The sequence below is a fragment of the Saccostrea cucullata genome, unplaced genomic scaffold (genome assembly GCF_032062105.1).
Source record: "Saccostrea cucullata isolate Sc308-1 unplaced genomic scaffold, CSIRO_AGI_Scuc_v1 ctg4938, whole genome shotgun sequence".
Taxonomy (NCBI): domain Eukaryota; kingdom Metazoa; phylum Mollusca; class Bivalvia; order Ostreida; family Ostreidae; genus Saccostrea; species Saccostrea cuccullata.
Genome location: NW_026940831.1, coordinates 15,001 through 37,577, shown reverse-complemented (window position 1 = coordinate 37,577; position 22,577 = coordinate 15,001). Strand labels below are relative to the sequence as shown.

At 36.2% G+C, this 22,577-nt stretch overlaps 1 protein-coding gene across 1 annotated transcript in view; it reads left to right on the top strand.

The window, feature by feature from the left end:
* Positions 1–2,377: 2,377 nt before the first annotated feature.
* LOC134256400 (uncharacterized) overlaps positions 2,378–22,577 on the top strand; it is a 26,813-nt gene continuing 6,613 nt past the window's right edge. The window contains exons 1-2 of the mRNA XM_062739050.1: positions 2,378–3,207; positions 19,079–19,342. Coding sequence (XP_062595034.1) covers positions 2,388–3,207; positions 19,079–19,342 — 1,084 coding nt within the window. The 5' untranslated portion in view covers positions 2,378–2,387. The remainder of the gene's footprint in view (positions 3,208–19,078; positions 19,343–22,577) is intronic.

Sequence of the window (22,577 nt, the reverse complement as noted above, 5' to 3'; positions counted from 1 at the left end):
AATCATGACCCCCGGGGGTAGGCGGGGCCAAAATGGCCGACCAAAGTTTAACATAGAAATATATAGGAAAATTCTTTAAATATCTTCTTCTCAAGAATGACAAAGCCATAATTCATCATATTGATATGGAAGCATGTTCAGGTAGTGTAGATTCAAGTTTGTTCAAATCATGACCCCAGCGGGTAGGGCGGGGCCAAAATGGCCGTCCAAAGTTTTACATAGAAATATATAGGAAAATTCTTTAAAAATCTTCTTCTCAAGAATGACAAAGCCATAATTCATCATATTTATATGGAAGCATGCTCAGGTAGTGTAGATTCAAGTTTGTTCAAATCATGTCCCCCGGGGGTAGGGCGGGGCCAAAATGGCCGACCAAAGTTTAACATAGAAATATATAGGAAAATTCTTTAAAAATCTTCTTCTCAAGAATGACAAAACCATAATTCATCATATCTATATGGAAGCATGCTCAGGTAGTGTAGATTCAAGTTTGTTCAAATCATGACCCCCGGGGGTAGGGCGGGGCCAAAATGGCCGTCCAAAGTTTTTAAATAGAAATATATAGGAAAATTCTTTAAATATCTTCTTCTCAAGAATGACAAAGCCATAATTTATCATGTTTATTTGGAAGCATGTTCAGGTAGTGTAGATTCAAGTTTTTTCAAATCATGACCCCCGGGGGTAGGGCGGGGCCAAAATGGCCGTCCAAAGTTTTACATTGAAATATATATAGGAACATTCTTTAAAAATCTTTTTCCAGAGAATAACAAAGCCATAATTCATCATATTTATATGGAAGCATGCTCAGGTAATGTAGATTCAACTTTGTTCAAATCATGACCCCAGCGGGTAGGGCGGGGCCAAAATGGCCGACCAAAGTTTTACATAGAAATATATAGGAAAATTCTTTAAATATCTTCTTCTCAAGAATGACAAAGCCATAATTCATCATATTGATATGGAAGCATGTTCAGGTAGTGTAGATTCAAGTTTGTTCAAATCATGACCCCAGCGGGTAGGGCGGGGCCAAAATGGCCGTCCAAAATTTTACATAGAAATATATAGGAAAATTCTTTAAAAATCTTCTTCTCAAGAATGACAAAGCCATAATTCATCATATTTATATGGAAGCATGCTCAGGTAGTGTAGATTCAAGTTTGTTCAAATCATGTCCCCCGGGGGTAGGGCGGGGCCAAAATGGCCGACCAAAGTTTAACATAGAAATATATAGGAAAATTCTTTGAAAATCTTCTTCTCAAGAATGACAAAACCATAATTCATCATATTTATATTGAAGCATGCTCAGGTAGTGTAGATTCAAGTTTGTTCAAATCATGACCCCCGGGGGTAGGGTGGGGCCAAAATGGCTGACCAAAGTTTTACATAAAAATAAGGAAAATTCTTTAAAAATCTTTTTTCAGAGAATGACAAAGCCATAATTCATCATATTTATATGGAAGCATGCTCATGTAGTGTAGATTCAAGTTTGTTCAAATCATGACCACCGGGGGTAGGGCGGGGCCAAAATGGCCGATCAAAATTTTTAAAGATATATATAGGAAAATTCTTTAAAAATCATTTTCTAAAAAATAGCAAATCCATGATTGGTCATGGGATTACTTTTGGATTTAAACTTTACAATAAAAAGCCATTTTCTACTTTTTCCTACCCTAAGTGCTCAGTGAGTGATGTGGCCCAAGGGCCTCTTGTTGTGTGAAATGCTATAAAAATATATAATTTGTGATATTATACAGAAAAAATTAACTTCAAATCTGTGTCCAAATACCTTTAATACAGAGTGTATCATATTCTCTTTTTATTAGGAACATCAAGATTGAATGCTGCACAAACTTGTAAAATATATATTATTTGTAAAAAAAAAATCAATGTTTATAATGGTAATTCTTTTGTAAATGATTTAATTGACTCACTAAAGGTAAATACAATGTCCATGATATCTAGTGATTTTATTTTGTTATCTAAAAAGTTTTCCAGCATTAATTCACAATTTATAATTATGTGTTTTAATATATAAATAATTCTTTGTTGGACAGGATTGACTGAGAACACTTGGAGGCTGTTATTATTGGAGACAAAGCATTGAGTACTCAGTATAAAGGTATTTAATATGTTTATCTGGGTCTTAATTCTATTCTTCATGTTCTTTTTTGTAAGTTTATAAAACCAAGGCATGAGTATATTTGAGTATATTATGAAGAGACCCCTCTTATTGATGTACCAAGGCATTGTTAAATGTATACAGTATAAACAGACCCCTGTTATTGATGTAGATAATTATAATACAGTGTTGTCATTTACAGAGAAGGAAATCAACACAGGATTATAAAGTCACAGCATGAAGATGAAATAGATGACTGATTTCAATAATGTATAGATTGGTGTTCCAGAAATCTATCGCAGTGCCAGGTGTTAGTTGGTGTCATCACATTACCCACGTGACATCAGACCGGGTCTGGATCAGTGATTATAAAGGCAATCTCATACTGACAAACACCGCGGGTAAAAAACTACATCATGTGAAAGATTTATATAAATATGGTGCTGGAGTACATACTGTGACTGGCGAGGGTTATTTAATTTATATAGACAGACACCATAACATCATTAAACTATCTAAAGATCACAGAATAAAGACCACAGTAATACCTTATATAGCACCATGGAGACCACTGAGTGTCTACAGCTCCCCCTCCACTGGAGACCTGCTGGTCGGGATGAATACTGATACATATACAGGCCATGTAAACCGTTACACCAACACAGGAGAACACATACAGACCATACCGCACAACAACACAGGTCAGGAACTGTATAGTGAACCTATCTACATCACAGAGAACCGCAATGGAGATGTTATTGTGTCTGACTTGTACAGTGATGCTGTAGTGGTGACAGACAGCAGAGGGAGACATCGCTTCTCCTACACAGGTCCTACATCAGGATCAGTACTATGGCCACGTGGAATCTGTACTGACGCGCTGTCACACATCCTGGTGTGTTATCATTACACCCGCACAGTACATATACTGGACAGTGACGGGGGACTCCTGTCACTGATAAAGAGAGAACAACACGGGATAGACAGACCATACAGCCTGAGTTATGATGACAGAACTCACTGTGTCTGGATCGGATCATACAACAACAACACAGTGAACATTTACAGACTGGAACGCTCCCTGACTGGTAAGTAGTACATTAATATGATTAGGTGTTTTGTTTTACAATGTTAAGTGTGTACAATGTATTATTATCAGTGTATTATATGAATTAACAAGACATTAATCAACATTTTTATTGTATTAAGTGTAATTAAATTACATGACTAAGTCTATTATATCTTGATACATTAAGTAACAAGAAGCATTACTAATATGAGGATACATAAATTATAAACTGTTATTTATTACTTTGATAACTAAAGTAAATACATGTAGGATAAAATACTTATCATGCTTATTATTTGATAAGTTAAGAGTTCTTTAATGTGTACTTGGTTTAGTTATAACTTTGTTATGTTTAACAAACTACTGATTTTGTTAAGTGCATTTGAAAGGAAGTAAATTCAATGTAAAGTTGACATTTTGTACAATTCATAACAATCAACATGTTTCCTGTAGAACTCCTGAATCGAGTATCACGTCAGTTAAAAATATCACAGAAAACAAAAATTAAACATGATTAAGCATGCAATAACACATAGTAGATTTATAAGATAATCTTGGAAACAGCCTGGTGATTTTTATAAAAATTATTATTCACTTTGTTTGCATAAAAATGGAAAAAATAAATTAAAAAGGTGAAGATAATACTCATAATAACAAATTAAATTAAACACTACGTCAAACATAAGGGGCAGGTTAAAATGTATTTATAGTAGTAAGTATATAGTATAGTAGAGTTGACATAGACTCTGTCTTACATCACATACAATGTTTAATCAGCTCTCTTTGGTTAATGAAATACATATACAATGACTCTCATTGATATTGTCTTCTAATGGGTTGACAGTTTATTGTCCACTAGACAACTACATATATACTGATTTCAAAGTGAGTAAATCAGTACGAGACCAGTTGTCTTGTTTGTAGATCAACTTCAGCAGGAAATGGGGAGTGGGCAGTTGTACAACGGGTGGAGTGGGAGGGGGGTTTACAGGTGTAATACATGTGGATTGGGGTGGGGTGGGGGGTGCAGGTATCGCAGATCAGTGATGTGGAGGGGTCAATGTCATAGTTGATATATGGTTCTTTTAACATTCCATTCAAACTAAATTCAATCTTGGTGACTACAATATTTTACCAATTTTCATTTGACATTTCAGATGACATTTTGTACAAGTTGACAGTGAGATATAGACACCATTGATATTAACACAGCTCTGTATAGGAATGTTGTGTATTTCTGTAGCAGGTGTTCAGTAAATCTACACTGTGCACTGGGTTGACATTCTACATGTACATGATCGATTTGCAATGTGATGTATATTAAATAATTTTTTGGGCAAACTGAAAATGAACCATATATTAAGAATAAGACTCCCTTGGACAAAGTGAAAACTTATCTTAATGATGAGAGCTCAATTATACAACCTACTAACATTGCTCCTCTTACGATAAACTCATTCAAATCTGTTTCACAAACAAAACATCAAGCTCCTATGACCAATAACCAAATTCATACTTCACAAATACAAAAAGATTCAAGATTTGGATTGATTAAGAAAGGTTTACGTTTCGGAAATTTAAATATTTTTGTCATATTATTCCTAAAATAGATGAAATTAAACTGTTGCTTCAAACACGGCAATCTTTAGATATTTTAGGATTGTGTGAAACTTTTTTGAGTGAGCAAGTAGGAAATTCAGAACTGTTTATTGATGGGTTTGTTTTTGAAAGAAAAGACCGTACATTAAGGGCAGGTGGTGGAATTCTTATTTATATTTCAAGGGATATCACATATAAACGTAGAACTGATTTTGAGATCAGTAATATTGAGACAATCTGGCTAGAAATTAATCTAAAAAATTCTAAACCTATATTTTATTGCTCTGCTTATCGTCCACCATCTGCCCCCTCCTGCTGGGCGCAGGACCTAGCAAGGGAGGTGAACCGTGCCTCCTGCTGTGACGATACTGAAATTATTCTATCAGGTGATTTTAATATTGATCTAATGAAAGATCTCCCACAATATTGGACATCTGCTTTAGAGGAGTTTGGACTTTCTCAGATAGTTAATGTTCCTACTAGAATAACAAGTACCTCAAGTACCTTAATTGATCATTTTTATGCCCCGCCATGAATATGGCCGGGGCATATAGTGTTTGTCATGTCCGTCTTCCGTCCTTCCGTCCTTCTGTCCTTCTGTCCTTCCGTCCTTCCGTCACACTTTGTGTTTAGCTCTGTTCAAAGCTAAGTTTCAAAGAAACTATCCAAGATATTTTCATCAAACTTCATATGCTGATAGATATTGATGAGAGCTATGGTTCATCTAGGGATGAACACTACCAGACTTGCTTCGGATGCTGGATTTGACTGACATTTTCAAGACGAGTGACCAGGTAAAAGTTTTTGGAACAGGTCCATTCCTAAGGAATTATAAGCTCCACTTGGACCAAACTTGCATGGATGATGCATCTAGGGATGGACACTACCAGACTTGCTTCGGATGCTGGATCTGACCTCCTTTTCCAGATGAGTGACCAGGTTAAAGTTTTTAGAGCATGTCCATTCCTAAGAAACTATAAGCCATACTTGGACCAAACTTGCATGGATGATGCATCTAGGGATGGACACTACCAGACTTGCTTCGGATGCTGGATCTGACCTACATTTTCCAGATGAGTGACCAGGTTAAAGTTTTTAAAGCATGTCCATTCCTAAGAAACTATAAGCCATACTTGGACCAAACTTGCATGGATGATGCATCTAGGGATAGACACTACCAGACTTGCTTCGGATGCTGGATCTGACCTATATTTTCATTCCTAAGTAACTATTAGCCCTACCTGAACCAAACTTACATGGATGATGCATCTTTGGATGGACACTACCAGACTTGCTTCGGATGCTGGATCTGACCTAAATTTTCATTTCCAAGAAACTGTAAGCCCTACCTCAACCAAACTTGCATGGATGATGCATCTTTGGATGGACACTACCAGACTTGCTTCAGATGCTGGATCTGACTTATATTTTTATTCCCAAGTAACTATAAGCCCTACCTGAACTAAACTTACATGAATGATGCATCTAGGGATGGACACTACCAGACTTGCTTTGGATGCTGGATCTGACCTATATTTTCATTCCCAAGTAACTATAAGCCCTACCTAAACCAAACTTGCATGGATGATGCATCTTTGGATTGACAATATCAGACTTGCTTCGGATGCTGAATCTGACCTATATTTTCATTTCTCAGTAATTATAAGCCCTACCTGAACCAAACTTAAATGGATGATGCATCTTTGGATGGACATTACCAGACTTGCTTCGGATGCTGGATCTGACCTATATTTTTATTACCAACTAACTATAAGTCCTACCTGAACCAAACTTGCATGGATGATGCATCTAAGGATGGACACCACCAAACTTGCTTCAGATGCTGGATCTGACCTATATTTTTATTCCCAACTAACTATAAGTCCTACCTGAACCAAACTTACATGAATGATGCATCTATGGATGGACACCACCAAACTTGCTTCGGATGCTGGATCTGACCTATATTTTCATTCCCAAGTAATTATAAATCCTACCTGAACCAAACTTGCATGGATGATGCATCTAGGGATGGACACCACCAAACTTGCTTCGGATGCTGGATCTGACCTATATTTTCATTCCCAAGTAATTATAAGTCCTACCTGAACCAAACTTGCATGGATGATGCATCTAGGGATGGACACCACCAAACTTGCTTCGGATGCTGAATCTGACCTATATTTTCATTCCTAAGTAACTATAAGTCCTACCTGAGCCAAACTTGCATGGATGATGCATCTAGGGATGGACACTACCAAACTTGCTTCGGATGCTGGATCTGACCTATATTTTCATTCCTAACTAACTATAAGTCCTACCTGAACCAAACTTGCATGGATGATGCATCTAGGGATGGACAATACCTGACTTGCTTCGGATGCTGGATCTGACCTATATTTTTATTACCAACTAACTATAAGTCCTACCTGAACCAAACTTGCATGGATGATGCATCTAAGGATGGACACCACCAAACTTGCTTCAGATGCTGGATCTGACCTATATTTTTATTCCCAACTAACTATAAGTCCTACCTGAACCAAACTTACATGAATGATGCATCTATGGATGGACACCACCAAACTTGCTTCGGATGCTGGATCTGACCTATATTTTCATTCCCAAGTAATTATAAATCCTACCTGAACCAAACTTGCATGGATGATGCATCTAGGGATGGACACCACCAAACTTGCTTCGGATGCTGGATCTGACCTATATTTTCATTCCCAAGTAACTATAAGTCCTACCTGAACCAAACTTGCATGGATGATGCATCTAGGGATGGACACCACCAAACTTGCTTCGGATGCTGAATCTGACCTATATTTTCATTCCTAACTAACTATAAGTCCTAACTGAACCAAACTTGCATGGATGATGCATCTAGGGATGGACACTACCAAACTTGCTTCGGATGCTGGATCTGACCTATATTTTCATTCCTAACTAACTATAAGTCCTACCTGAACCAAACTTGCATGGATGATGCATCTAGGGATGGACAATACCTGACTTGCTTCGGATGCTGGATCTGACCTATATTTTTATTACCAACTAACTATAAGTCCTACCTGAACCAAACTTGCATGGATGATGCATCTAAGGATGGACACCACCAAACTTGCTTCGGATGCTGGATCTGACCTATATTTTTATTCCCAACTAACTATAAGTCCTACCTGAACCAAACTTACATGAATGATGCATCTATGGATGGACACCACCAAACTTGCTTCGGATGCTGGATCTGACCTATATTTTCATTCCCAAGTAATTATAAATCCTACCTGCACCAAACTTGCATGGATGATGCATCTAGGGATGGACACCACCAAACTTGCTTCGGATGCTGGATCTGACCTATATTTTCATTCCCAAGTAATTATAAATCCTACCTGAACCAAACTTGCATGGATGATGCATCTAGGGATGGACACCACCAAACTTGCTTCGGATGCTGAATCTGACCTATATTTTCATTCCTAAGTAACTATAAGTCCTACCTGAGCCAAACTTGCATGGATGATGCATCTAGGGATGGACACTACCAAACTTGCTTCGGATGCTGGATCTGACCTATATTTTCATTCCTAAGTAACTATAAGTCCTACCTGAACCAAACTTGCATGGATGATGCATCTAGGGATGGACACTACCAAACTTGCTTCGGATGCTGAATCTGACCTATATTTTCATTCCTAACTAACTATAAGTCCTAACTGAACCAAACTTGCATGGATGATGCATCTAGGGATGGACATTACCAGACTTGCTTCGGATGCTGGATCTGACCTATATTTTTATTACCAACTAACTATAAGTCCTACCTGAACCAAACTTGCATGGATGATGCATCTAAGGATGGACACCACCAAACTTGCTTCAGATGCTGGATCTGACCTATATTTTTATTCCCAACTAACTATAAGTCCTACCTGAACCAAACTTACATGAATGATGCATCTATGGATGGACACCACCAAACTTGCTTCGGATGCTGGATCTGACCTATATTTTCATTCCCAAGTAATTATAAATCCTACCTGAACCAAACTTGCATGGATGATGCATCTAGGGATGGACACCACCAAACTTGCTTCGGATGCTGGATCTGACCTATATTTTCATTCCCAAGTAATTATAAGTCCTACTTGAACCAAACTTGCATGGATGATGCATCTAGGGATGGACACCACCAAACTTGCTTCGGATGCTGAATCTGACCTATATTTTCATTCCTAAGTAACTATAAGTCCTACCTGAGCCAAACTTGCATGGATGATGCATCTAGGGATGGACACTACCAAACTTGCTTCGGATGCTGGATCTGACCTATATTTTCATTCCTAAGTAACTATAAGTCCTACCTGAACCAAACTTGCATGGATGATGCATCTAGGGATGGACACCACCAAACTTGCTTCGGATGCTGAATCTGACCTATATTTTCATTCCTAACTAACTATAAGTCCTAACTGAACCAAACTTGCATGGATGATGCATCTAGGGATGGACAATACCTGACTTGCTTCGGATGCTGGATCTGACCTATATTTTCATTCCCAAGTATATATAAGCCCTACCTGAACCAAACTTGCATGGATGATGCATCTAGGGATGGACACTACCAGACTTGCTTCGGATGCTGAATCTGACCTATATTTTCCAAACAAGCAATTCAGCTGCATCACTATTCTGGATATTCTGATCAAATTTTAAACACATACTAATTTTCATGTTGCTTTACTGATATATCCTCGGCGGGGCATTCATGTCCTATGGACATACCTCTAGTTATACAACTAAACCAGAAAACATATGTGAAACAAATGTGCCCCCTATTGCTATTTCTGACCACTACCCTGTATGTTTGACACGGAAAACTAATTGTATACAGCGTAGAGGAAAACATACTGGAATCCACTATCGAGATTTTAAACAATTCAACGAAAACGAGTTTTTGAGAGAGTTAGAAAATGCAAATTTTAACACTCTTCTTAAACTTAAAGACCCAAACGAAATAATGAATAAATTTTATGAATTGTTTAATGATATTCTTAACAGGCATGCCAAAGTAAAAACAAAAAGAGTCAAGACTGAAATTCGACCTACATGGCTAACACAGGAAATAAATGATGCCAGACATTTACGCGATACATATCATTTACAAAGGAATTCAGAAAATTACAAAATTTGGAGAAATAAAGTTACACAATTAATAGATCAAGCAAAATCAAAGTATTACAAATATGCAATTGAAGAAAGCTCAATTCCTAAAGAAATGTGGAGTTATTTAAACCATTTGGCATCTAAATCCAAAACTTTTACATCTAGCCGTATTACACAAAATGGTTTAGATTTTGAAGATTTACAGGATATTGTTGATACTTTTAACAAACACTTTATGGAAATATCCTGTAAATTATTAGCAGATATGTCAGTACAAAGTTTTGATTCAGAATTATTAAATCGGTATACAGAAACTAAACTAGGGAAAGAAAATGTTTTCAGTATTAATGAAATAACTGAATTTGAAGTATTGAATATGTTGAATACACTTGATGTAAATAAGTCAGCCGGTATAGACTTTATCGGACCTCGTCTTCTAAAACTTTCGGCAAATGTCATATGCAAATCTATTACACATCTTATTAATGCTAGTATCACTAATGGAGTATTTCCATCCAGTTTAAAACAAGCAAAAATCACTCCTATTTTCAAAAATGGCGACCACGCAGATCCAGGGAACTACAGACCGATATCCATTCTTCCAACATTATCAAAATTAGTTGAAAAACACATAGCAAATCAAATACGTTACTTTGCCTCTAACTTTGATCTTCTATTTAAATCACAATCTGGATTTCGAGAATTTCATTCATGTCAAACGGCTCTTACAAAACTTACAGATAATTGGCTACAAGCTATTGACCAAGGAAATTTTCATCGAATTTAGCAAGGCATTTGATTTGGTTACTCATGAAATTCTTATAAGTAAACTTCAATCATATCACTTTGATCAAAGGGCTATTAAATGGTTTCATTCTTATTTAACCTCAAGGTCTCAGTGTGTAAAAATAGGATCATATTCCTCTGATTTTTTGCCCGCCACAGCAGGAGTGCCCCAAGGTTCTATCTTAGGTCCCCTATTATTTTTATTGTATATAAATGATCTCCCTTTACATGTAAATAGAACAAATATTGATATTTGCCGATGATGCAACCTTGCATACATATCATAAAAATATAGAAGGTATTGAGAATGCCCTTAACTTTGATTTGTGTGAGATTGAAAATTGGTGTTCCAAAAATCAAATGGTGTTAAATACCAATAAGACAAAATGTATGCTTATGGGAACTCAGCATTCAGAGGGAGAAAATCAAGAATAGATTCACCCGAGCTAAATTTATATGCTTCAAACAAATTAATTGAAAATGTTGAATCTGAAAAACTTCTGGGAGTGCATATTGATGGTTCATTGCGCTATAATCACCATATTGACTCAGTTTGTAAATCTTTGACATATAAATTATATACGTTGCGCAAAATTAAAAATATCCTCCCCTTACACACAAGAAAACTATTCTATAATGCATACATTCTGCCCTCTTTGAATTATTGCCTAACTTTTTGGGGTAATGCGCCAGGTGCTGGCATAGATAGAGGTTTTAAATTGCAAAAAAGGGCAGCCCGTATTATACTAGATGTGGCTTATGATGCCCCTTCACTACCATTATTCGAAAAACTTGGATGGCTGACTATTTACGAGTTGATTGATTTTCATAAATATATATTACTGTACAAAACACTTCATGGTATGGCACCTACTTATTTAAGAGACTCTTTTGAATTTATTTCTTCTAGTAGTTATGCTCTACGATCTGAAACAAACTATGACCTTCATCTACCGAAATATCGAACAAATCAATTTAAAAATTCTTTTCATTATTCCGGTGTTCATTTATGGAACAAACTACCTTTGTACATACGTTTTTCACAGAATTTACACACATTTCGTAAAAATGTAGAAAAATTCATAATAACATGCCGCAACTAAAATCTCCTGAAATCTTTATGTACTTGTATTTTTACGTCATGTTGTATTATTTATTATTGTACAATGATTTCATTATTGTGTTATTGTGAACATGCCTAGAGGGCCCCGAGGAAGACTAGTGCATTGCACTAATCGGGTCACCCTCTTAAAATAAAGTATTATTATTATTATTATTATTATTATTATTATTATTGAAGCCAAATTGCAGAATTAAATAATTATACCAACGCTCTAAAGGAGAGGGGCTTTTATTGTTTTACCCTTGTGTCTTTCTGTCTGAAACAATTTTTTAACAGTTTTTTTCCAGTAATTATTCATTGCAAGTGCTTAAAATTTAAGCACTCTTTATGTTGACATGTCATATGGCGTATGGTGGGATTCATTTTTTTATGAATCTGATTAACACAAATTTTCATCACGTTTTTTTCTCAGCAATTACTGCCTCCACTCATTGAAGAATGAAGGGGCTTAAGATTATTGCACACCCCTTGTTTAGGCATATCATATGATAGGTTTTAGTCTTGTTTTAATTTGTTCAATGTCAACTTCCTGTTTATCTGTGTGTCTCACTCTGTCTGTACAATATGTAGTAAATTTTCATCATAGTTTTCACTGCAATTACTCACTGAACATGTTGAAGATGCTTGAAATTTTTATACACTCTTTATTGAGGTAATCACAATATGAGGGAATTCATTTTTAGTTCACCTGAGCCTAAGGCTCAATTGAGCTTTTCTGATTACATTTTGTCCGTCATCCGTCTCTCTCTAAACTTTTCATACTTTCGACTTCTAAAAAGAACCACTATGCCAATTTTGACCAAACTTGGTAAAAAGCATCCTTGGGTTAAGGGGAGTTTATATTGTTTATGATGAAGGGCCAAGTCCCCTCACAAGGACAGATAATCAAGAAAAGACAAAAATAGGGTAGGGTCATTAAAAAATCTGCTTAAGAACCCCTGGGACAGAAAAGCTTAAAATTAGGTGGAAGCATCCATGGGTAGTGTAGATGCTCTAAATTAAGTTTGACATTGAAATATAGAGGAAAAATCTTTAAAAATCTTCTTGAAAACCTGAAATTCATGTGGAAGCATCCTGGGGTAGTGTTAATTTTCAATGAATTTATCCAATCAAGACCCCTGGGGTAGGGTTTAAGGTATTTAGGGGGGGGAGGGGATAGGGGGGTATGATAAGTAACAGCAATGACCAAATTTACTCAGGTGAGCAATGTAGCCCATAGGCATCTTGTTATATGAATCTAATACATGTATTTGATGTAAACTTCATGTTCATCCCTCTGTTTTGCCCATTCAGGCATGTAGCAACATTACTTTTACTACTGAAAATGTTAAATGAAAGGCTGGTTGCCCCTCCCCCCACACATTTTATACTACAGGAAATTGATATACTAGGGAAATGTAGTGTTAACACATGTTGAATACAGAAAAATTGGTACTGACAGAAGTTAGAAGTTGGCATTGGAAAAAATTGGCAGCTACCCCCTTTTAAAAATCTTTGGGCAGCTTTTCAAGAAGTAAAATGTAATTTTCTTTGGCTGCCCCCCCACCTCCCCCTTTTTAAAAACGATGCTACGTGGCTGCCATTGTTGAACTTGTGTATAATTATTCTCATCAGAGTTTATTTACACATCAGAGCGGGGTACTACTTAAGTGAGCATTGGTTAACAGACGTCTTGTTTTACTAAAAGCCTACCAAAAAATTTAAATGGATGAAACAGTGATTTATTATGGTGATGAGGATAATTGTGAAAGAAACAAATTCAGTCTTGCTTTTAAACACTGAAGGTTAGATGGTGTACATGGGAGTTATACAAACTGAGGAAAAGTTGTATCCAAGTATTTGACATCAATTTACATTTCAAAGCTCTGGTAGTAATACAAAATTAATACATGATGGCAGCATGGTCACCCAGAAACATTTTTTTTTGGGGGGGGGGGGGGGGGGGGGGTCAGGGGGGCTAGATAGGAATCACCTTGTCGGTTTGTCTATATGCAAACCTGCCCTGAGTGCAAAATTGTAAAGGAGAATTATTGGAGGCTCATACTTTGTATAAAGATTGTTTATGACCTAAGGTTTCACAGTCATGACCTTCATTGAAGGTCAAATTGGCAAATTCTAGGTCACTGACAGCACTTATTCTGTGTAAAGCACTTATCAGGGTTAAAAGTTTGTAATGCATGGAGAATCATCAAAAGCTCATGCTTAGTACAAAGTTTATTTTTTGACCTGAGGATGTGTCATAAACTTGACTCAATGTCAAAGTGACAAGTTCAAGGTCGCTGACAGAAAAAAAAACTATTAAATTCTTAACAGGTCTCTATTTTTAAAGGAGATACATCAGATGTCATAATTGATCATATTTATATGGAAGCATCCTCAGGTAGTGTAGATTCAAGTTTGTTCAAATCACGACCCCGGGGGTAGGGTGGGGCCAAAATGGCCAACCAAAGTTTTACATAGACATAGGAAAATTCTTTAAAAATCACCTTATCAAGAAATAGCAAAGTCATGATTGGTCATGGGACTACTTTTGGATATAAACTATTCAATGATAAACCAATTTCTACTTTTTCCCAGCCACGGTGCTCAGGTGGGCGATGTGGCCCATGGGTCTCTTGTTTACTCGAGGATTATTTTGGACCATAACGACCAGAGGATGTGTCAAATTTTTGGGAAGTTCCAGGTCACATTTACAAAATTGGAAATAGGCACTTTAGAAACTGCAGCATGGATATATATTGTGAGCTTGCTCACAGTACCTCTAGTTTATGTTAGTTATGTTCCCTGCTATAATCACTCTAGTGTTACACACACCGGTCCTTGAATAAGACTGTATAAAGTGATGTCTCGTGTTGAAGTAGGTAAAAGGTAAAAAAATAAAAAAATTCCTCACTCAGCTTGGCTCAATGGCCTTGATCATGAGTGACGAGTATAGGGACATGTATTATATATTAACAGTTTTCCTCCTGCAAATGGTGGCATCTCCATATAAGTTTAAAGTTTTTGAGAGGGAACAGATAAACGATAAATTTTAAGTGAACAAACAAAAAAACCAAAGTCATGTAGCTCATTTTGCAACACGGTTATATCAGAGAAATTAAAGCTAGTCTGAGTATGCTGTTTTACCTAGGTAATTCTAGTGGTCATATGACCTTGTATTTGGGCTAAACAATGCTAAAATACTGTTAACATATATATACTCAAGGACTTTAAAAACGCCTATATGAAAATGTATAATAAAACAAATTCACAATTTTGATTACCTAATATTTTGCCTATGTATTGTGTTTTAAACATTTTGGCATGTATCCATATCATCGAAAAATGAAATCACTCATCCGTAACTCAGCCCGTCTCACCCGTGCTCACTTTACTTAAAGTCACCCACGTGGTTAACGAAGGAATTTTTTCATCTCTCGTCACATATACGTGCAACTTACACTATTTCAGTCAGAATAGCAAGAGTTGACGTCATTCCAACCATTGACTGAAATGCCTAGGCTGTCTGAGCAACAGAGGTATGCAATTCTTGGTCTTGTTGACGCTGGATTAAACCAATGCGATATTGCACGACGCTTAAATGTGTACCAATCTACAATAACAAGATTGCTGAGGAAATATCGGGCCACAGGAAGTGTCAAGGACCGTCCGCGAAGTGAGCAGCCACGCGTAACAACGAGGCGTCAAGATGTCTTCATTAGGCAACGTCGTCTGCGCGACAGGTTTTTGACGTCTGTTTCAACGTCGAAAAATGTTATAGGGCGTCATGGGAGACATATCCATCCCAGAACCGTGAGACGACGATTGAAAGAACATGGAATATTTTGTCGACGTCCATTAAAAGGTAATGTCCTTACTCAACGTCATCGACGATTGCGCGTCATATGGGCACGGAATATGCTTGCCAATCGTCAAAACTAATGTAGTGTTTAGCGATGAATCAAAATTCAACTTATCGCATGCTGATGGGAGACAACGGATTTACCGGCGTCGTCATGAATGTTTCGCTGCAAACTGTGTCATTCAGCATGACAGATTCGGCGGAGGAGGCGTTATGGTATGGGGAGCAATCAATCTAAGTTTCAAGTCATCTTTGATAATTTTGAGGGACACTCTAACAGCCAGGCGCTATATTGATCACGTACTACGCCCGGAACTTCTTCCACCAATCCGACGTCATCAGACTGTCAATAATCCATTGACGTTTCAGCAGGACAACGCGCGTTCACACACAGCCCGCATTACTATGGACTTTCTAAACGCTAATGGAGTAAACATCTTGGAATTCCCAGCTAGATCTCCCGACCTTAATCCAATCGAACACGTGTGGGACGAGCTGGGAAGACGGTTAAAAAGACGTCAACGCCAACCCGCAAGCATGCCAGAATTGGCACAGGCTCTACAGGAAGAGTGGAATAACATTCCTATGAGACGAATTCGAGCTGTATGCCAATCCATGAGGTCCTGCTTGAGAGCTTGTGAAGTTGCAAATGGTGGTCATACACGTTACTGATCAAAACGGGAAAAAATGTTGACAGTGTAATTTAAACTGCTTGCCTTGAAAAAACGTGGTTAGCAAACTCGTTGATTGTATTGGAAATGAAGAGATTAAATGAACAAATTTTGATTTTTAATAAATTTCCTACAAAAATAACATTATATACATGTGACAATAAAAACAATTTCAGTAGGCGTTTTTTAAAGTCCCTGAGTATATATTAATTTTTATTACATTTTCAACAGTGAAATACTGTAATTTATCCATTGAATAAAAGTGATATACTATCACAGTGTGAAAGGAAATCAAAATGATATCCTGTCATAGTGTGACAAATATCAGAAGTGCGGTAAAACACTCGATTTACTTTCCCATAAAGAAGTGTGTTGTATAAATATTCCTTGGACTGTTATAACTTATAATACATAGAGACAGTAAATAAATCATTCAAGATCTGATCTCATCTTCACTAATCTTGACCTCACCTTCAATAGATATGACCTCCTTTCACTAATCCTGACCTCCTGGTGAGATCTTCAATACACCTGACATCATCTTCACTAGAACCTCATCTTCACTAGACATGACTTCATCTTCATTAGACATGAATTCATCTTTACTAGACCTGACCTCATCTTCACAAGACCTGACCTCATCTACACTAGACCTAACCACTTCTTCACTAGAACCTCATCTTCACTAGACCTGATCTCATCTTCACTAGTCCTGACCTCATTTACAATAGACCTGACCTCAAATTCACTAGACCTGACGTCATCTTCACTAAAACCTTATCTTCACTAGACTTGACCTCATCTTAACTAGTCTTGACCTCATCTTCGCTAGTCCTGACCTCATCTTCACTAGAACCTCATTTTCACTAGACCTGATCTCATCTTCACTAGTCCTGACTTCATTTACAATAGACCTGACCTCATATCGATTCACTAGACCTGGCCTGGGGGCCATAAAACTTAGACGAGCTCACTTTTGATCTCAGTCTCACTTTTCCACTATATATTCTTTCGGCAAAAGTGAGACTGAGATCAAAAGTGAGATCGTCTCAGTTTTATGGCCCCCAGGCCTGACGTCATCTTCACTAGAACCTTATCTTCACTATTCTTGACCTCATCTTCACTAGACCTGACCTCATCTACACAAGAACCTCATCTTCACTAGTCCTGACCTCATCTTCAGTAGACCTGACCTCAACTTCACAAGACCTGACCTCATCTTCACTTGGCCTAACCTCGTCTTCACTATAACTGACTTCTTCTGTAGTCATGACCTTATCCTAACTAGACCTGACCTCATCTTCACTAGAGCTGACCTTGTCTTCACTGGACCTGACCTCTTTTTCTCTAGTCCTGACCTTATCATCACTAGATCTGACCTGATCTTCATTAGAACTGACCTTATTTTCACTAGACCTCACCTCATCTAAATTAGTCTTGTCCTCATCTTACGTACAACTGACCTCAAGAAAACTTGGCGAAAACTCGTTGTCACTAGACCTGTTTTTGAGTATTATGATTATGACCAAACATCAAGCTCACCAACCATGGATTATTGAATGTATTTTAAAAGTATTATTGCAAGAATAGAACAGGCTAGTCTATCCAAATTCAGTCAGAGAGCTACAGTTCTGCATCTTCCATTGAAAACAGCGCTTAAGGTAGGATTCTTCTCATATTTCTAATAATTAAAATTCAATGAAATTTTCACAAAAGCAAGAAGACAATATCAGTAAGTGATAGTATCAGTGAAATTAAATTTGACTGTTTATATTAGAGACAAGGTCAGGTCAAGGTCATTATCTTTTTCCTTGACATTAAGAATAAAAAATAACTGTTGCCAATCATGTGATACCTACTTCTATTTCAAAAGTTAAATGATTGTTCTTTTTGCATAAAAACATATTACTATATCGGGTCTATAGCATGATATTATCAAATTTACATAAATAATTTAACTTAACTGGATATTGGCTAATCCGAATTTTCTCTGTTTTTCTTAATTTTTTAGGATATATTAGTTATTTTCATATGCTTCCTATATTTAACTTTTTTTTTATTTCACATATAATAAAGTAGTCTTATAAATGTACAAAATGATACAAAAACAAAAAGTTTTGATCGTTTGCTAAGAGAGAAAAAATACTTTTTATGGATTTTTGGCTCAAATCTGCAGTATGATAGGAAGCCTTTAAAAGCTAGTAAAGTTCAATTTTGATTGAAAAATCAAATTTATTTGATATATTTTGAAAGTTTAGTCCCTCATTATTGATTTAACTTGCATTTGAAAATTTCTCCAAGTCTTCGATTGTATAAAAATTATAACTAAATTCATTGTTCTATTATAATTATGAGAGATCGAAGAAAGCGATATATTTTCATACGCCACCATTCCGCCAAAAATATAGTCCATGCTAGATTTCAAACGCAGTTTACCATTTCTATTTAAAGTTGTACAATTGTGATGAGGAAAGAAAAATATGGTCTTTTAAATTCCCTACATCTCAATATAAAAGGCATATAAGCAAATATACTTTGAATGTTTCATCTAGTCTAAAACCAGAGAAGAATCCTACCTTAAAACAAATAAACTTCTGAACCAGGCTAGTTTATGAAATTTAAAGAATTAAATACATTTAATTAACATTAAATACATTTAACAAAAAAAAACAAGTCTTTATTATTTGTTTTGTAGAGTTTCTGAAAAAGGAGAAAACCACTGTTTATCATGCCCGTGGAATACTTGTTGGATGTGGTGAGGCTGGAAAAACAACTCTACTGAAGCGATTAACGGAGCAATGTCAGAATCGCAGTAAAGTGAAAAAGTCAACTAAGGGACTAAGAACACTGCTGAAGCGATTAAGAGGGAAACGACAAAATGTTGGTGAAGTTACAGAGTCCACCAGGGGACTTGAAGTCCATAAACATCTCTTTATTGTAAGAGAAGGAAATTTAGAAGGTAAAAACAATTTTTGTACTTTTTCTCTTTAGCTGTTTAGGAAAGAAGCTTGAATTGAACATTGATTCAGAAAATCACAAACATTATTGAAATTTCAATTATAAAAAAAACAAAAATGCCATAAATCTGTCAAAATTCAATGACTCAAATCGAAATGTAAATTAACAAACAAGTGCACTTATTCTTTGTAGTATTTATAGTATTTACCAGGACAGGAAATACCAGTTGTTACCATTGGTATTTCCCAGACAACCCCGATAAAGAAGGGCGTCTCTTTGAAAATTATGAATTTCATGGCCCATGAGTCAGGAGTTTGGGTGTTTTGGCGGTGCTGTTTTGATTATAAAGCAAAAATGCATTATTCTTTTGAAAATCTTCTCCTTTGCTCTTAGGTATTGAGCAGATATACCACCAAGCATATAGTGATAATAACCAAGGTTCCTTCTTGAAGAATTATGAATTTCAAGGTCCTTTGCTAAGGGATGAGGTAGAAAATAGAGAGTGCACTCTAATTATATCCCGAAAATGAATTGATGCTTTGGAATCTGCTTCTTGGTAGTACATGTAATCAGAAATTTATTATGAGGAAGGGTGCATTTTCCAAAATCTTGAAATGTGTGGAACCTAGGTAAGGGGTTGATGTGAGGTGCCATGGGGCACTACTGATTATTCCTGAATAATACTGATGAGTAAAAATGGATTTTTTTCCTCTATGGTTATTAGGTAACCAAACTTAGCATGCTACGTGTAAACTTATGATGAGATATAGTGCTTCTTTAAACATTGTGAATGATATGGCCCCGTTTAAGACGGGAACCAAATTGAAATAAATTTTATGCAATTGTTAGAAAGATGTACATGATGCTCGGGTGACCTTTGAGGCTCATATGCCTCTTTTTCATACTTGCTGTGGCCTTCAACTCGACCTTCAGATATATCGACGATGTATTGTCAATTAACACTGGTAATTTTCATTCCTATGTCAATACAATATGTCCAGGAGAGCTTGAGATAAAAGATACCACAGACTCTGACACATCTGTTTCATACTTGGGTATTTTACTTCCCTTAGTTATGCAGCAATATACCTTCAACACATGCATAAGGAGTGTATATATATCTCAGTAACTCAATACGCAAGAGTAGGCTCTAGGTATGAACAATTTGTTAAACGAGGTAAATTATTGACAAGCAAGTTGATGAAACAAGAATATCAGCAGTCTCATTTAAAGTCATCATTTCATAAGTTCTGTGGTCTAAACAATGACCTTGTCAGCAAATACCATTTATCATTGAGTCACGCATAAGATTTTGCACAAATTCTGCTTCATATGAATATAAAAATAGATCTGCAAATAACGGAGTGCAGTTGGTACCCATGGGAATTCAAATAGATGGTTGGAATACCTGGTCTCTAAAAACCACATAGATATTGTCATTAAGAAACTCAAGCATCTCTGATGTCAACTTCAGTGTACTTGTGTTTGCAGTCAGAATGTGTTTTAACAAAATAATTTTCAAATGACCAATGACCAGGTAAGTAAATTTACGAGTTCCTTTTTTATTGAAAAAACAGCTCGTCGCCTGAGAATTAAAAGGTTCTATGTGCCAAAATTTTAAAAAAATAAGTTATGCATATCGTTGGAATCGGCTCGCTGAGATCTATCTCCCTATGAAATCCTTTTGTTTCCTTGGACAAAAATGAAGAAGATATTAACAGTAATTTTTGGTTCTATCTCCATTTGATGCAAATTAATAAATATTAGAGAGTTCTATCTCCATAATGTCCAATCATAATGCTTACTTTTGGTCATGTGATCTTATCAATGGAAAACTTGATTGGGGAGGGGGAGGTCACTGTGAAGGTACTTAAACTTATTGACATTTACTCTAACATGTTTAAATTAATAATATGACAATAATTATCAAAGAAGTGTATTTCTGAATTAAGAGTGAATAATGGTCACCTGAGAATCATGAGTTTCTATTTATAGCTATTGCCAATTTAGTACAAAAGAACTGCACCTCTGGTCTCACAATGTTAGTTTTGAAAGGCTTATATAATCACTTTTATGCTGCTTTCCTCAAAGAAATCCAGGCACGCTGTATAATAAATTTCAATGCATGACCAATTTAGCCCCACTCTGAGGCCTGAGCGCTGGATACAAATGACATAGGTTTTAAAATTTTAAGAAAGGAATTAAGTACTAGTCTTAATTTAATTATCAGTTGCCCGGATTGCAATTGGGACTTAGCGCTGGTACCACAAGCAAAAAAATTTGCAGTTTTGTTAAGGAAACTACATGTGCAACATTTGTCCTGTACATTTTAATTTAAAACTAGTGTATTCCTATCCTAAGGTCTTCAGGAACAAGAGGCTATATTTTTTAGAGGGCTAAGTGTTTATAAAAATCATATTAAAAGTTGCCTGTTTATGTCCATCTTGTAATATATTTGCAATATATAACCAATGACAACCATAAAACTGAAAAAATATTGACCCATGGACCTGGTTTCCACAGTTTTGGTAAAGGATTAAGTACGATTTATAGTTTGGCAAACATTTGCCCTATTAGATGTCAATTATGAAAGAAGAAAGGCCTCTTCAACAACCTTATTCGTCATCCATTTCAAATGAATCCAAGGATGTCAGTGGCCATGAAAAATTGCAGTTATATAATTTGTATGATTTAATATTCATACCTGTATCTTTTTTATTCATTGATGATATACTATAATACCAAAATTGTAGAAACTGAAACTGTTTAACAATTTATGTTTGATGGAGTTACGGACCAGAAAATGGAAACAGCTGCTAGCAAAACGCACCCTAGAATCTCAGGTGTTTTTCTTCTGTTGTTCAACTTACAGAATGAGATTTTCTTTCTCCTTTTATTGTGACTTCTTTTTTCTGTAAAATGTATCTATACAATCAAAGATGCGCAATTGAAATTTATTGTAAAAAGTTCAATTGATGGCATTAAAAAAACTTTTCTTTAGAAAAAAAATTATTAGGTCACCTGAGTAAACTCAGGTGACCTATTGCTATCCGTTTTTGTCCGTCGTCGTCCGTCGTCCGTCGTGCGTTGTGCGTCGTGTGTTAACATTTAAACATTTTCAGCTTCTTCTCTGAAACCACTGAACCAATTTCAACCAAATTTGGCATATAGCATCTATGGGTGAAGGGGAACAAAAATTATGAATTTCGTGGTCCCCGCCCCCCTGGGGCTTGGGG